Source organism: Watersipora subatra, chromosome 3 (assembly GCF_963576615.1).
Source record: "Watersipora subatra chromosome 3, tzWatSuba1.1, whole genome shotgun sequence".
Taxonomy (NCBI): Eukaryota; Metazoa; Bryozoa; class Gymnolaemata; order Cheilostomatida; family Watersiporidae; genus Watersipora; species Watersipora subatra.
The window spans coordinates 3,345,441-3,361,827 of NC_088710.1; the positions used below are offsets into that span (position 1 = coordinate 3,345,441).

Below are 16,387 nucleotides of genomic sequence, written 5' to 3' on the forward strand. Positions count from 1 at the left end.
ACAGATTTGCACCGCATTATTCAATTTGAATCTTACCCTTTGATACCCTCTGAACTACGCGTAAATATATATACTTGACTATTAAATTGCTTGAAATTTTTAACGTTTCGTGCGGAGTTTGACAATAAAAATTAACTCGATTGTTGGTTAAGTATGTTCAATCGAAAATAATGAATTGATAGTTAGATGAGTGATATTCGACAAATTGTTTCATTGTGAAATCCTTTAATTAAACCTCAAACTGATTAAAATTTTAAATTCTGTCTTTTTAAAATTAGCATTTATGCCAAGCATTTTAGAAATAAAAGACATGTGTAGTTTTACTTTGTTACTTAACTTTTATTCTAACATCATATCGGTGATACGTAATAATCAAATGTAATACAAATGGCTTGTAGCATTGTCAATGACTCGAAACATATTGCAATTGCAGCAGAATAAAATAGTCCGTGGGAAAGATAAAAATTTCAACTCATATCAATCCCTCCGAACTGTTTGGAGACAGCAGAGTTCCACTACTTGTGGGAGACTCACTTGCTGGCACCTGCTTGGGGTGATCGAGCTAGCGACTAAAGAGAGCAACAACTACACTTCGCAGAGCACTCCAAACTAACATCTAATGCAGCAAGAACATTAGCTGTGGATTATTGAAGCCTCACCATGGCAACAGGGAAACGGGGAGAATAAATAAAGCAAGATCAACTGCTACAAGCTAATCGCTGTCAACAGCGATCAGTGCTACTTACATCAAGTCTAAAAAGATAATCATAGGACTTCTTCCAGACGACGCTTAGCTTCAGCTCTGCCTCAAGGCTGTACCCGACAGCCCGGTGAGCTCCCTCTCCTTTCTGATCGTTAGCCTCATTCAGAGAGACATCAGTTGTATAGTGATAGTTATAGATCTTTCCAGCGTCAAAGTGGATGGCACAGGCTATCAACAAACACAATTAGTGCCAGAGAAGATTCAACTTTTTTAGATTACTTGTCAGTTGGCCAGTGATGTCCTAAACAGGTTAGTGATGCTCTGAATAGGTTAGGGATGCCCTGGACAGGTTATTGATGCCCTGAACAGGTTAGTAATGCCCTGAACAGGTTATTGATGCCCTGAACAGGTTAGTAAGGCCCTGAACAGGTTAGTGCTATTCTTAGCAGCTTAATGCTGCCCTAAAAAGTTTGGTGCTGCCCTGAACAGGTTCAGACTGCCCTGAACAGGATAGCGCAGGTCAAAACATATCGAACTAGTTCTGACAAAGATTTTTCTACTTGCAACAATTTACTAGAAGTAGTCCCTCTCTAGAGAAAGAAAGTGCAAGGCAGATACAGGTATAGTATAATCATGACAACTACATCTTCCTACCGTATCCATGAGGGTTGTAAACTGTAGAGCAGTGTTGGAGGCTCATGCGGGTGCTGAATCAATCACAAAGCTGGTACTGTGTCGCCACAGGAAAGTGATGGTTAGACACAAAGTTGGTACTGTGTCGCCACAGGAAAGCTGGTACTGTGTCACCACAGGAAAGCTGGTACTGTGTCGCCACAGGAAAGCTGGTACTGTGTCGCCACAGGAAAGCTGGTACTGTGTCGCCACAGGAAAGCTGGTACTGTGTCGCCACAGGAAAGTGATGGTTAGACACAGCGACACAGTCAAACCTCAACTTACGATCACATAATGAATGTTTGACGTAAAATGTCAAATTTGAGTTTTTTCCGAATAAGTTTGTTTTATACTATCTGAACATTACTACACAGTGCTTCAAGCATTCTTTAAAAATAAATACAGATAAAATGTGTGAAAACAGGCGGAAGGCAATTAGTTCTTTTTTAAGGATTATAAAAATAATTTATAGAAAAAATAGAGCAAATGTCTTTAGATCATTTCTTTGGAGATTTTCAAATGATGCCAAGTGGTTATCATGGAAGAAATGTGATTTAAAGGAACAAAAGTTAGAAATGAGTAAAAAGGAGAGGCTGTAATAATTAAGGTCCAATTAAAAATTTAATAAATCTGTAAAAAGACACATCAGCTACAGTATGCCAGTTTATAAGATAGACTAACTTCATATTTCTATTGTAAACTTTACCTACTCTTATAGATTGTTGACCAACTTACACTAAATACAATGCATTCTTATAAGAACCTTTGCTTTAACATATGATCGTTTTGGCATACAAAATAAATATCAAAACTGATTAACTTTGTAACTCGAGGTTTGACCGCATTAGAGATTTTGTAACCATCTCACTTGAGGCTCAGCTAAAGCTTTTCTAGCAAATTCACTCAGCAGTACAACAATAAGGCCTGCAAATATTTAATGAGCCAATGTGCATAGCTAACTATAAAACACAAAATTGAGGACTGCCTTCTTTAATGCTGAACATTAAAAAAGGGTGGAAAACTCCTTTTGCCATATTTTACCAGAGTTTTATTTAAATGCTTGCCTAAAGCTAATAATTAAGTCGCTTAATTCGAGCATTTGGTGACCAGGATACTAATTTTCTCTCCACAATCCTCCATTTTGTTGAAAGCTCTTGTAAGAAATATTGAGATATTTCTTACAAGAAATATAAGGTTAGTGTGTGGAAATCCAGAGAGATCCTGAGAGACACCCTGAGATGTAAAGAAACAATAACTGCTACAACAAGGGAGCTAACCGGAGGCCAGATTAAGCAGGACTCTAGCATTTAGCCTCTTCAATAGAAGAGAGAGGAAAGGGATGACTAACAGCTGTTGGGAACCCGTGCAACCAGAATTAGCCTGAGCGCGTAGGCGTACTCACTAGCTGATGAGGGTCGAACTGGGCCTGCACCTAGCAAAAATTAAAAAGTGTAGAGAACCACGAATAAGGAGGCCAATCAGTTTCTATGTTGAGCTGCTACGTCAGCCAGTGTGATCAGCAACTCACCCAACATCAGCTAGTCCAAGCCTGTCAAGCCAGCAGTCAGCAAAATCTTCAAATAGCTGCAGTTTTGTGACTTTCGATATTAAAATTTAAGGTATTGCGAAGAAAACAGAACTGCAGCTATTTTTCATTCCATTTTTCCATGTTTCCTATAGACCAATATGATGCCTTGAAAGTTTGGATGAGTGACCAACCGGCAGCATTACTATGTTCCCTTACTTTTTAATCGATTGGCCAACTCTTTGCTTCTAAATTTTCATTCAACGTATAAAATTGGCCATGATAGTCAGCAGCATGCCAAACACTAGCTACCATGTAAGATACGAATACACACGCTCATTTCAGAGTAAAACCTTTTAAATTAAAACTCGACAATAATAGTCCCGTATGACTAAGGGTGCGCTTACACCAGTACGATTTGTTGGAGTTGTGTTTCCGCTGAGAGAGTTGGAATGGCTTCTAGTTTGTTTACGATTTGAAATACGTTTTTAGAGAGACTTTACACCAAACTAACTCAAACTCCGACTATACTAAGTAGGTCACTTTTTTAACCAATGAAATACAACATTAATATTCATTCTATTTTGACTGCTTATTACCATAAGCGCAAAAGGAAGTCGAGTCGTTGCTACATATCATATACATGCTAATACTTATAGGAATTCTTATAGTAATTAGTAAGAATAGTAAGTTCCGACTATACTAAATGGGTCACCCTTTTTAACCATTGAAATACAGCATCAATATCCATTCCTTTTGCTTCCATTTTAGGCGCTACTAACATTGCGCCGATATGATTGGTCCACATGCAATCCATCAATGACAGCTGTCAAAAACAAACAAAGATACTGAGCAGCATTTCACTGATTGTGTCAGCAACTGGAAAAAAGCATTTTTTCAACCGTTTTTCGTTTTACACCCAAACGGACTTTGTTGGCGTGGAAGCAACTCCTATAAATCGTCTTGGTGTAAACGCATCTTAACATGCTTCCTAGGAAACAAAGCTAGTGTTTTTATCAAGCAAACCACCAGCTGCATAACTGTAGCATATGAATCAAACGGCTCAATCATCGGGTCAGCATGAAATTTTGATCTTAGAAGTTACTCCAGACTCATTGGTCAGCCAGCCTGGAGACAGCCAAGTAAAGCTATTTCTAACGATTGTCACAAGCTTGTCCACATATCGATAAGAGGAAGTACTTACTAGCTGTAACAAAGCATAGAATTACATGCGCAAGGCATGCTCTTCGTCCTCGACTTGTCATTGCGGCTTCTCGGGATGCTGCTGTAAGACCGGCAGTGATGCTAATGTGTGGGTTCCTAGACAGCTACTAGCGGATTGACAGCTTAGAGTAATGTTAGTAATAAATGCCCTATGAACTTTGCCTAGCTCAAATGATAAGAGATAATGCCAGGGTTGAAAGGTCAAATCAAAGCCAAGTCGTGATATCATGATATCATGCAAACAAAGCTTTCGAGATAGCTTAGGAAGTTGAGAACAGTGGAACGTAGCTGGAAGCGGTTCTACGAAAGCTCTAATCTAATTAGTCCACAAGAGGCTTGAGGATTAGGCTAATCTCCACTGGAGGAGGTAACCGGCTAATTAATTGCTCACTACAGTATGCTTTGCTGACTGGAAACTGCCTGAGGCAAACAGCTGGCTATGGTTGTTTGAATGCTTTCAGCAAGATAAGCAAAATTTCACATTTTATCAGGCCACACCTCCAAGCAAAGTCATTTACAAATGCCACCTCCTACTACGCTGACAAGCATCATGGGAAGCCAAAATCTGTTCCATGTTGTCAATGCTCAGGCGTGATGACCAAAAGTGACATCGTAACTTTTCTAATATCAACATTTGATTAGTTTAAATGCTACCAATTCAGAGAGGTTAAGAGTGCCATGCAATGTTCATCTTGCCAAATGATTCATGATTCATTGTGATCTATTTGATAGGCTAATAAGTCACGGATTTGAACTCGAGCGAGCCGCGCTTTGTCGTAAGGGCAAAGTACAAACTGTCACTTGTCAAGCAGGTAGTAAACATCTATAGCTAATACATGAGGCAGAGGGTATACACAATTTATGCCATGGAAGATAGGCAAAGTAGCGATGGACTCTAACTGGACATGGCAGGTTTAGTGATCAGGATAATAAACGCAAAGGCCTTTGAACATTAATACAGGAACCAATATTACTACAGGAGGCAGCATTATAAACTGAATTATCTTAGCCTGTGTCAGCAGTATGCAGCTCGTATTTGATAACAGTGCAGTGTCATACAAGCTAACCTTACACACAAGGTTATTAAACAGCCTTTATGATATACAAAAATTTTAAATGAACTTACTATAAAATCAGTGCGCCTGCTGACCTTGGCCTACATAATCTGTACTAGCGCATAGTGTATATATAATAGATAGAATGTACATGCATGTATTTATACACAATTTACACTTTAAGACAACTCCTGATGGCTGACCACTGAACAGCTGACACCACCTTGAAGTTCCAGACCAGCTGATCACTGCAAGACCTCACGCTAACTCTCTAGCCGAGTGGACAACTCTAAACTTGCTGACATAGTTTAGCGGTATTTGCTGAAGTTAATGAGTCTATATCTGTTACAGATATATGCATCGACTATGCATCGACTAGAATGCATCGACTATGCATCGACTATGCATCGACTATGCATCGACTATGCATCGACTATGCATCGACTACAGTAGTCGATGCATTAGTAGGTTCAAATGCGGTTGACTACTTATTGTTACTGCTGCTAATAGAACATTTTCATGTAGGCACATCTATAGCAAAAGCTGAACAGTAGGATGCTTTCATATTTGTACCGCAACCAAATAAAAAAGATTTTGGATGAGCTTTTTGTAATATTTAAATAAATTAGATAAAAAAAACTAAAAAGGAAGTAGTATTAAACTTTGTTGACTTGAATGCTATTGCAATAACAATATAGTACCGTTTACATTAAAAGACAACAGCGAGCCATAGATCTAAATTTCGTAGAAAGGCGGACCTGAGCAATTTTGTTCGACAACGTACCCACGATTATATTATAGAACTTGTTTTTGTGATGATTATGTTTCGCAAAACCTGCTGAAGCTGACTTAGAAAAATAATTTTTTAAATTAAATTAATTTCATTTTTGGTCTATAAAACCACAATAATTATACTTTATATAAAATAAGAGTTGTCCTCTTTCCTTGGCTTACCTATGAATGCCCATGAAAGACTTCTTACTAACTGCAACTCTAAATGCTGATATGTTGAGCATGAAAGTCAGCGCTGTCCTGCTGTTCACAAAAGTTCAACTCATAACCAGCCCAATTTATATCAAAGAGACAGCTAAGAAGGTTGAAGCACATTTTATTGCTGCTGTACACGGGCAAAGAGGTTGAGACAGACAACAGGCAATCTATATGCAATGATATATATTGAAGTTGGCTCCATCCAAGGCACAGGAACGAGCATTGATGAGCGTTGAGTGAGATGTGAGGTCACAAGCGGAAGAGTGGACATAGGTGATAGAAGGCCATTTCAAGGTCACAGGAAGAGAAGAAAAATAGTGAGCCCGAGGTGGAACCTAAAGTGCAAAAATAAATTTAGGATCAAATGTTACAGAAAAATACAGTGAAACATGGATAACTCGCCCTCGGATATAGCGAACACATGGTTAACTTGACTGAATTTGCTTGGTCCGTTCCCACGCAATGATAAATGGCTCTATATAACTCGAATTCAACACTGTTATAACGAACTGTTTTTTGCCCAACGGCTACCGAAACGGTTGCTATCGCTTTAGAAAATCACTTTATTCCAAGCCATAGAGGTAAACCTCCACTTTTCGTAATTCATAAGCGTCGTTATTACCTCCATCGGCAAAATATTTTTGTCAACGACTGTTCTAAAGGTTTAGTGAAATTTGATTTATACTGCTATACGATGAATAGCACGGACTGGCCCGGCCACGGGCGCAAGGATTTTCGCCACGCACATACAAAACAAAAACAGCATGTTGTTTTTGTTTTGTATTTGCGTGGCGAAAATCCTTGAGCGCGTGACCCGGCTAACCCATGATGATTAGTTTTCCGACGTTGATTCCGTGTTGAATTAACGTCGGAATGTTGAATGTTTAAAACGTCTTAAAAAATGTTGTAATCAAACTTATACGTTATCTTAGCTAAAAAAAACTATTCATCGTTTGACCTAAACACAAAATACGTGTGTACATTCAATAAGTATCCATTCAAAAAGCGTGAGTGATATACAATGTACCGTAAAACCTCGTAAAACTTTTAATTCAACTGCCTCGGAGTGTTGCTCTTAACGAATCCCAGGTAAAGTAAGGTAATCTTTCCATAAACTTAAAGAAAGATCGGCAAAATTGATCGTGGGTAAAACGCTCAAAAGAAAAAGATGTCTTTTCTTTGAGCATTTCAGCAACGATCAAGTTTTGCCAATGTCAATCTAAAAAACGTCCTGGCAATAACATCACCTCAAACAACAAACCAATCTCAAGTGATAGAAAAATCTCTATACTTTTTGATAAAAACGTTTTAAACTTTACATTAGAAGCATTTAATTTGAAACAAGCCATTTGTGCTTTTGATTTATATTATAGTTTGTATATGTTCATGTATCTACTAATAAATAAGTGAATACATGGACTTGTGACAGTGCTCTGATAACTTGAACACTCTGATAATTCAAACACTTTTGCTCGGTCCCTTGAAGTTTGAGTTATCCGAGTTTCACTGTATGTAGCAGTTTTTTCAGTTTAGCAAGTTGCGAGTAATTTGAGCAAAAAGTTTGGGTTTAGAAATCTATTCCAGGAAGTCCCCAATCAGACATGTCTTATTGTTCGCCGGCTATAAATATGACACTAAGAAGGAGAAGCCAACTCCACAGCCTTTACCACCTAGCTTAACACATTCATCCTGCCAAGGTTAAAATACATGATTAGATTGACAAAAAAATTCCAGCTACCCACCTTCTACTTCTTTGATGACTTCTTCTTTACAGAGTAAGCGGAGAGAACAGCATCTGCAGTCTAATGATAAAGGAAGTGACATCAGAGACTAACAGACATTGTTCATCAGGTGACTTTGAAGGTATTTATTGGAACAAGGTTTTATGCAAGTTTAATAAATAGAGAATAAACTGACTTTGAAATAAAAAAATTTGTTAGCGACTTTTTAGAATGAAAGAAAAAACAGTTCTGTATTTCTAACTGATAGACAGATGTACGAGAAACATTTGCTACCTGCACATCTGCTACCTGCACATCGGGCTGCTACCTGCACATCGGTCTGCTACCTGCACATCGGTCTGCTACCTGCACATCGGTCTGCTACCTGCACATCGGTCTACTACCTGCACATCGGGCTGCTACCTGCACATCGGGCTGCTACCTGCACATCGGGCTGCTACCTGCACATCGGGCTGCTACCCGCACATCTGGCTGCTACCCGCACATCGGGCTGCTACCCGCACATCGGGCTGCTACCCGCACATCGGTCTGCTACCCGCACATCGGGCTGCTACCCGCACATCGGGCTGCTACCCGCACATCGGGCTGCTACCCGCACATCGGGCTGCTACCCGCACATCGGGCTGCTACCCGCACATCGGGCTGCTACCCGCACATCGGGCTGCTACCTGCACATCGGGCTGCTACCTGCACATCGGTCTGCTACCTGCACATCGGTCTACTACCTGCACATCGGGCTGCTACCTGCACATCGGGCTGCTACCTGCACATCTGCTACCTGCGCATCGGGCTGCTACCTGCACATCTGCTACCTGCACATCGGGCTGCTACCTGCACATCTGCTACCTGTACATCGGGCTGCTACCTGCACATCTGCTACCTGCACATCAGGCTGCTAACTGCACATCTGCTACCTGCATATCGGGCTGCTACCCAAATTTACTAACAAAGCATGCAATTAGCTTGTCATGAATGTTTCCGATTAGAGACAAGGGCAATCAGTTTACTCCAATAAGTAAAAGAACGCACAGAATTTGTATAAAACATGTTAACATGCATAATATGTTGGTTGAGTCGCACTTTCTGTGAAATTAAAATAAAAGGACTGCACTGCCTACATTTAATTTCTTAAAAAGCACATAAACATGGGTCAAGGTCAAAATTAAGCTCGCATCAGCCCATCAAAAACAAACTATCAAATTAGTTAAATCTTATCAAAAGAGTTTTCAGCCTTTTCAACTTAAGAGTAGTTTTATTATAAAGATCCTCACACTCTAAAGCTGTCTTTGGAATGACAAACAATTTATGTAAAAATGCTGTCATAAACATAGATAACATGTTACTAAATAAGGCTTAACGATTCAAGACATCAATGGAATGTTGTCTGAGATGACTATGAGTTAAAATACAGCAGAACTTTCCATAGCGCTATTGGTTCTCAGCTGGGTATTTGGTAAGGATCAAGGTTGAGTATGACCTAGCACAATAATTTAGTGAAGACAAACCCTACCTTAGTTGCACTGCTTTTTTTCGATGAAGTTGATTTAGCCTTTGTCTTCAATGCAGCACTTTGCCTACTCATAGCCTTAGCGTAACTATTTGCCAACTCAGCGACGGTTGAATGACCTTTGACATTGTCTGCTCCATAAGCCTTGAGAACTCGCTTGGCGGCATCGGAGTGGGCTGGCTTTGGTCGCGTAACCTTCTTGACTACTTTAGCCCCACCTAGTGAACATATAGTAAAAGTGGTACAGGAAACCACCCAAGTCAATGAATAGCAGGTATTTCATACTAAAGCATTAGTAACATATTTCTATTCAAGTTACTGCAAACCTGGTTTGGAAGGTTTGGGATAACTGAGGGTTTTTCTAGGTGGTGTAAGTGATGGGGTGTATGAGTCACTCTCCCCAATTGGAACAGGACATACTGATGAATCTGAGTCTGTGTTGAGAGAAGCCTTTTGTTCGGCGACTAAAGCATGAAACGTAAAAAGCTATTTACTAATACTAGTAGAGTCAAGTTTTTTCAGCCATTAATTGATAAATTGATTAATTAATAATTGATTAATTTTTAATTGATTAATCAATAATTGCACAGTTACAGACCAAAAGGTTTCTGTGCATTCAGTTAGATAGCTGATAGTATTACTGTAATATTTGTGCAAAATAAACTTTCAAACCTCAGTTTTTTCACTGAGAGCAAAAAGGTTAAGACCAAAATATCCACAATAATTTTGCAAGCTGCCAAACAGCCAAGCAGTCGATAGTTTTAAAATGTCTACAATAGCATTAACTCTCACCTTCGGCGTGCAGGCTAGTGTCAACTATCGCGTCTTCATGCACCTGCTTATGCGTGTCACACTCGCTAAGAGAAGGAGGCGTTTTTGTAATATCGCAGCCAACTTGTACCAGCCCATCACGCCGGATGCCCTTCAGGTGTGCATTGTTGTTCATTTGCTCGTCGTTACCTTCTGGAGTACGACCTGGACTTAGCGATTGGCTGAAGGATGCCTTAGAGTATTCTGATTCGTCTGATGCTTCGGTATGCTCATTTCCTAATTGGTCACTGCTCAGGAGTTGTCCTTTTTCCATTTCATCTAGTGAACTGTTGTTTTTATTTGATGAAGCCTTCCCATGAGATGTTGCTGCCAGTTTATCTTGCTCTTTTACGATATCATTGATATGGACACTGTTGGTACTACAACATAAATAAAGGGTTTGCCTCGGACTACAATAAAAAGCATTCTCAATGTTGAATGAATTGAGATGAAATAATATACTAGTCAGCCATCAAACCCAGTTAGTTTTGTTTAGCTAGAAAGAGGGTGAGTGCCATAGACAACATGACCACTAACATAGACTACATGTCCACTAACATAGACAACATGTCCACTAACATAGACAACATGTCCACTAACATAGACAACATGGCCACTAACATAGACAGCATGACCACTAACATAGACAACATGACCACTAACATAGACAACATGACCACTAACATAGACAACATGACCACTAACATAGACAACATGACCACTAACATAGACAACATGACCACTAACAGATTCAATTTGGCGCCGTACAGTGCCTCGCGTTGTGCGTTCACAACTCGAGTTGTGAACGCGCAACGCGACTTTTCAAAAGTAAGGTGCAATATATTGGTATTACGGTAGCATAACCGTAGATCTGGTTAGATTAACAACGGTACATCAATAGGCACCCGTTAGCTAATAGAAATTAAACTATGTATGTACTGTAAAACTAGAGCTAATAGCGAATTATTAGAATTATACTGTGCCGAGTTTGCAACTCGAGTTGTACAACTCGAGTTGCACAACTCGAGTTGTACAACTCAAGTCTGTAAATATAACTCGAGTTGTACAACTCAAGTTGCACAACTCGAGTTCATCAAAACCCAAGCCGAGTTCTTTCAACAGCAACTCGAGTTCAACAACTCGGCTTAAGAACATCTCATCGTTTCATTTTCTCTAGCTATATGGATCTTTTTGTGCATCATTAAACGCCGTTGAAATAATTTCTATGTTCATTTTCGGTGTTCATTCAGTTTCTTGTCAGATTCTAGAGAGATGACTCTTTTTTCATTTGAAAAAGAAGTTGCCCGGCTGGCTGCGAATTTCTTTTTCCCAAACAGGTTTACATACGGCAGTAAAATTTTGGCTCATGATTGGCTTTAGTAATTGAGTTTTAGTAACCAAAACTTACATCATTACATTAGAAATCAATAGTTATAATTAGAAATGAAGACAAAATTCTAAATAACGTAGCAAAACTGATGTTATCATTCAAAAAGTGCTGTTAAAACGTAAGAGGCGCTCACTTAAAACTCATTAATTTAAGCCATTTTGAACAAAATTTTGGAATTTTGTGTTCCTCTCTAATTAGAACTATTGATTTTCAATGTAATGATGTAGGTTTTGATTACTAAAACTCAATTACTAAAGCCAATCATGAGCCAAAATTTCACTGCCGTATGTAAACCCGTTTAGGAAAAAAAATTTGCTGCTCGGTTCTCATATAGATTGTTTTTTAGTTTGCTTTTTACATTATACAATTGTTTTTGTCTCTTTATATTTATAGAAATGAATATGCGCAAATCTCACCAATATATATAATTTAAATATGTATACATATTTAAGTTATTATTATTAAATTTCTGTAAATGAGACACCCCAATTACTCACTTTGCTTTTTTTACGAACCCGTGCTAGTTTTGCGTAACACAACTCGAGTTCATCAAAAACCCAGGCCGAGTTGTACAACACGGCAACTCGAGTTGTACAACTCGAGTTGTGAACGCGCAACGCGAGGCACTGTAAGGCGCCATAGATTCAATAATAATGAGAATAAACCAACAGCAAAAGCTTTATACCCTCACATAAAAGGGTGATTTAATCTCGTACCCCTCCTTATTTGTAGATAAATTCTGCCAGTTTTTATTTTGTTTCAATTTTATGAACCAAATTGACAGTGGACAAGCTCATGCATGTTGATGCATGATTGAATGTGATAGCCTGATATCTTTATAACTATCTGATATTGTGATATCTGATATCTTTGTCGGCTGCAATAATAGAAATCTTGATAAATAAAAACTCGTCTGGAGTACGCTAAAAATGTTTCTATTGAATTCATTAATCGGGCATCCTTTAATCGATAGAGCAATAACCAAGTCAGTCACGCGCCAGCAAATGCATCGTATAGGAGATAACTCCAAATTTATGGATGGGATATATAGTGCCCAAACTTTTGTTTCTAACCACACTGCATTCCAGAAGGCTGTTTAAAAAGAAATTTTTCCTGTTACAAAAAATATTTTTTTAATACTAAAAAATAAATTTTTGAGCATTTCTAAATTGGTTTCTATCAGGCATACTGAAGGAGCAAGTAACACATAAAGTACGCTGAGTTTATAATAAATACTTTATCAATAGGACAGGCTAGGCTTAGAAATGGATTTCTGTATCCATGACAACCTGTATTAAAACTTCATTTCCTTTAATCTGACAATTTTGAGAACTAGCTCAAGTGTGCTAGGCAAAGAACGTATGAAAATAAATTCGCTTATAGATTACACAAAATACTGTCAGTGTTTGATAAACCACAGCAAATACATTCTGGTGTTGACCACTGGAAATAACGAAAGAAATTGTCCTTTGATAATCGTGTCATTTCGTCAAAAAATCTTTTTGCCCTGAAGTAAAAAATCTGGAGCTGATTGACTGAATTCCGGTTATTTCGAGTTCGGCAACATTTATAAAACGGAGATTGAACTGTATTCCATTATTTACACTTTCTAGATTATAGGTAAGTAATCTGAAGACACCCACAGTGAGTGCATGTTTGATATGTCAGCACTCACATTTTGACTTCATGCATGGAGGCCTCCCAGACATCTTCTTCCTGTTCATCATCCTCCTCATCAACAGGGTTGGGAATTCCTTGAAGAACAAAATCTTTTGTCGGTAGACTGGATCTTCGCCGCGACCTTTCCTCCTCTCCAAACTGTGTCATACCTGCTGTCGCTATGTGGGCATCTGAGAGCATGCTTAGCCTGCGGCCCATTTGCTTTTCAGGTGTACCAACTACCCCCTCAACCTGAAGAACAACTTGATCATAAATAGCAGCCAGCATAAAAATTGTGGAGATAACTACAACCAGCCTTAGACTTTCAAGCCACATTGCTAACTTGTTCATGGTTTGAAAACGCGACTGTAACATTTCAATTTAATTTTAACACGTATAATTAAGCAAAATTTTATTTCTAGAAATAAAAAGCAAAACGAAAAACATGGTCAAAGGTGGCATTGTTCATAACGAGATGCATTGTTAAACTAAGAAGTGGCATGTTCCTGCCATGGCTAGAAAATCTTTCCGGTCATGGAAAAATTTTAACGTGGCTATATTAAACAGTCACATACCGATGATGTGAAAATTCATTTGAATCAACTTTTTAAAACCCAATTTTACTTAAAACTTACCATAAAACATTTTCCAACTAGCACCACATGGTTTTGCATAATGTTAATGCTTCATTTACATGTAATTCCAACATTGTACTTTCTTAGAAAGCCTACTAAAAATTTAACGTCGGCCAACAGTTTTTTTCCATAAAACCATAAGCGCATTGTGGTGAGGATGTGTTTTAATCCTGTCCTGGAGTTATATCTAAAAGACTGGGCTTATAGCAAGCTAAAAATTATTAAATCTCACATTAATTAAAACCAAAACACACTCACTCCGCATAATGGTTGACAAAGCCAATTGACTAATACTGCAAGGGCAGTCAAGTATTTCATTCCAATATTTGCTTTATATATCTAAACCATTTTATGAAGGAGCAAAATTTTTTCTAAGAATACGTTGTGTTTTGTTTTAATTTGTTTTATGACCCGAAAACTTAACGTTCAACTTTCTATTTAGCATTTAAACAAATCCAATACATATAACTATGTGAAAAATAAATGAAACAAACTAAAATGCGTTTGAGAAAATGAATAAATAAAATAATGAGCAATAAGGGTGAGTTAAGAATAAGAATGATGCACGCTGAAATGTACCCTTGACCATATAGGTGCACCTTCACTTGTGTACCCTCTGGGTGCGCCATCCGAGGCATTCGGTATGAAAAGTGGCCTTTTTAAAAATTATAACAAAGGATCTACGATGGCGTGACAACAGTTACATTTTTGTTACTAATTCCCACATTAGCCTTTGTTTCATGAAATCACTAAAATAAAATCTAGTAGATGATATCCAAAGTCTACTAAGCAACTCACCTTTGTAAGGTCAGGGTTGATGAGGCTCTTATAGGAGTATCGCTTGAGTCCATCAGGGCGGATGGAAATGGCTGACAGAGTTTCTCCAAGGAACTCACTGCTCACGTGCAACGGTTTCTTACCTATCATCCCATGCAGTTCGACATCCTTGACCGGCTCAGTGACCGGTTCCTTTACATCAAGAGCGTTAGCTATAAAAAATTATAGAATATCGATTGATTCAAAAAATATTTTTACGTAGATAAGAGAACTTAGAGCGCATGACCTATTAAACTGAAAAGTTTGCTTTGTGAACCAGAGACATTAGTTACCATGGTAAATACTTCAGCGTGACAGAACTTTGTAAAGGTCAAGGACTATCAATAAAGCTACAAAGCGTAACTAAAGGATTATGTCTATACGTAAATATACCATGATAAACATCAATGAATGATGTCACAGTAGAGAAAGGATTCATGGTAGCATAAGAAACAGCAGGAGGTAAATGTTAAAATATTTTTAGAGCAAATTATAATAGAAGGATCTGTGGTCCATTAGTGGTTGGGCACCAGTTGACTCTCAATAAGTTCTCTATCTCTCCCCTCACTAGCGACCACCATCATATAATCTCACTACAAGAGCATCATAGATCCTAAGCAAACTTCTATGCACCATAGCAAGCTCTTTAAATGTCTAATCTAGTCACAACAACCTTATGGAGTATTACCTACACCCTTTCATTGATGAGCCAATCACCTACGATACAGTAGCAATTGTGGTTAAGATTTCCTTCAGTAGCGGGACACATATATAGACTGAGCTAACACGAGGACCTTGAGGCTACGAGCATACTTTCACTAACATACATACATATATATTCTTTAAGCAGCACACTTACTTAGTGCGTGGGACAGTGTATCCATTTCTTCCTTGGTGTACTGACCATTCTCAAGACCGGTGATGACGACAGTTAGCGAATTCTTCAGTTCTGTTCTATCCTTCGGAGGAGACATCATGGCTTTGGCCATTGTTAGAGTTTGCGCTACATCAGCTAATGCCAGTATATCAACATCATTCTCTACGTATTAAGAAAAAGCTTCAATATAGTAAAAGGAATGTCTAACGAAGCCACCAACAATGCTCAGCATGCAAGGCAGGCATCAGTATGACATTGCTGACTTTCTCGTCCAATAGTAAAATAATGGTAGTCATCACGTAGTATATGGCCCACTGAGAATTACTACAACTCATGGAGTGATGTTTGACGTTAGGCCTATTATTCATAGAGTGATAGAAACATTGAAAACTATCGCTCAACAAGTGATTCAGAAAATTATATAAAATGCTAAGGACTATCATTCATAGAGTAATCCATAAAATGAGATGGAACATAAAGGGTTATCATCCATGGAAAGGATGCGTAACACTTGGGGTGGTCATTGGTAGAATGACACAGAATATTGAAGAAGATCGATCATAGAACGATATGTAACACTGAGGGCTAGTATTCATAGAGTTATATTTAATACTGAAGGCTAGTATTCATAGAGTTATATGTAACACTGAGGGCTACTATTCATAGAGTTATATTTAATACTGAGGGCTAGTATTCTTAGAGTTATATTTAATACTGAGGGCTAATATTTATTGAGTGATATGTAATACTGAAGGCTACTATTCATAGAGTGATATGTAATA

The 16,387-nt window shown here is 38.3% G+C and overlaps 1 protein-coding gene across 1 annotated transcript in view; it reads right to left on the bottom strand.

Annotated features, from left to right (window-relative positions):
• The window catches only part of LOC137389635 (microsomal triglyceride transfer protein large subunit-like), a 38,723-nt gene that overhangs the window by 20,746 nt on the left and 1,590 nt on the right, over positions 1 to 16,387 (bottom strand). The window contains exons 2-10 of the mRNA XM_068075697.1: positions 15,588 to 15,767; positions 14,711 to 14,901; positions 13,294 to 13,529; positions 10,211 to 10,608; positions 9,745 to 9,882; positions 9,422 to 9,636; positions 4,105 to 4,228; positions 2,778 to 2,807; positions 747 to 931 (exon numbers count right to left, since the gene is read on the bottom strand). Coding sequence (XP_067931798.1) covers positions 747 to 931; positions 2,778 to 2,807; positions 4,105 to 4,228; positions 9,422 to 9,636; positions 9,745 to 9,882; positions 10,211 to 10,608; positions 13,294 to 13,529; positions 14,711 to 14,901; positions 15,588 to 15,767 — 1,697 coding nt within the window. The remainder of the gene's footprint in view (positions 1 to 746; positions 932 to 2,777; positions 2,808 to 4,104; positions 4,229 to 9,421; positions 9,637 to 9,744; positions 9,883 to 10,210; positions 10,609 to 13,293; positions 13,530 to 14,710; positions 14,902 to 15,587; positions 15,768 to 16,387) is intronic.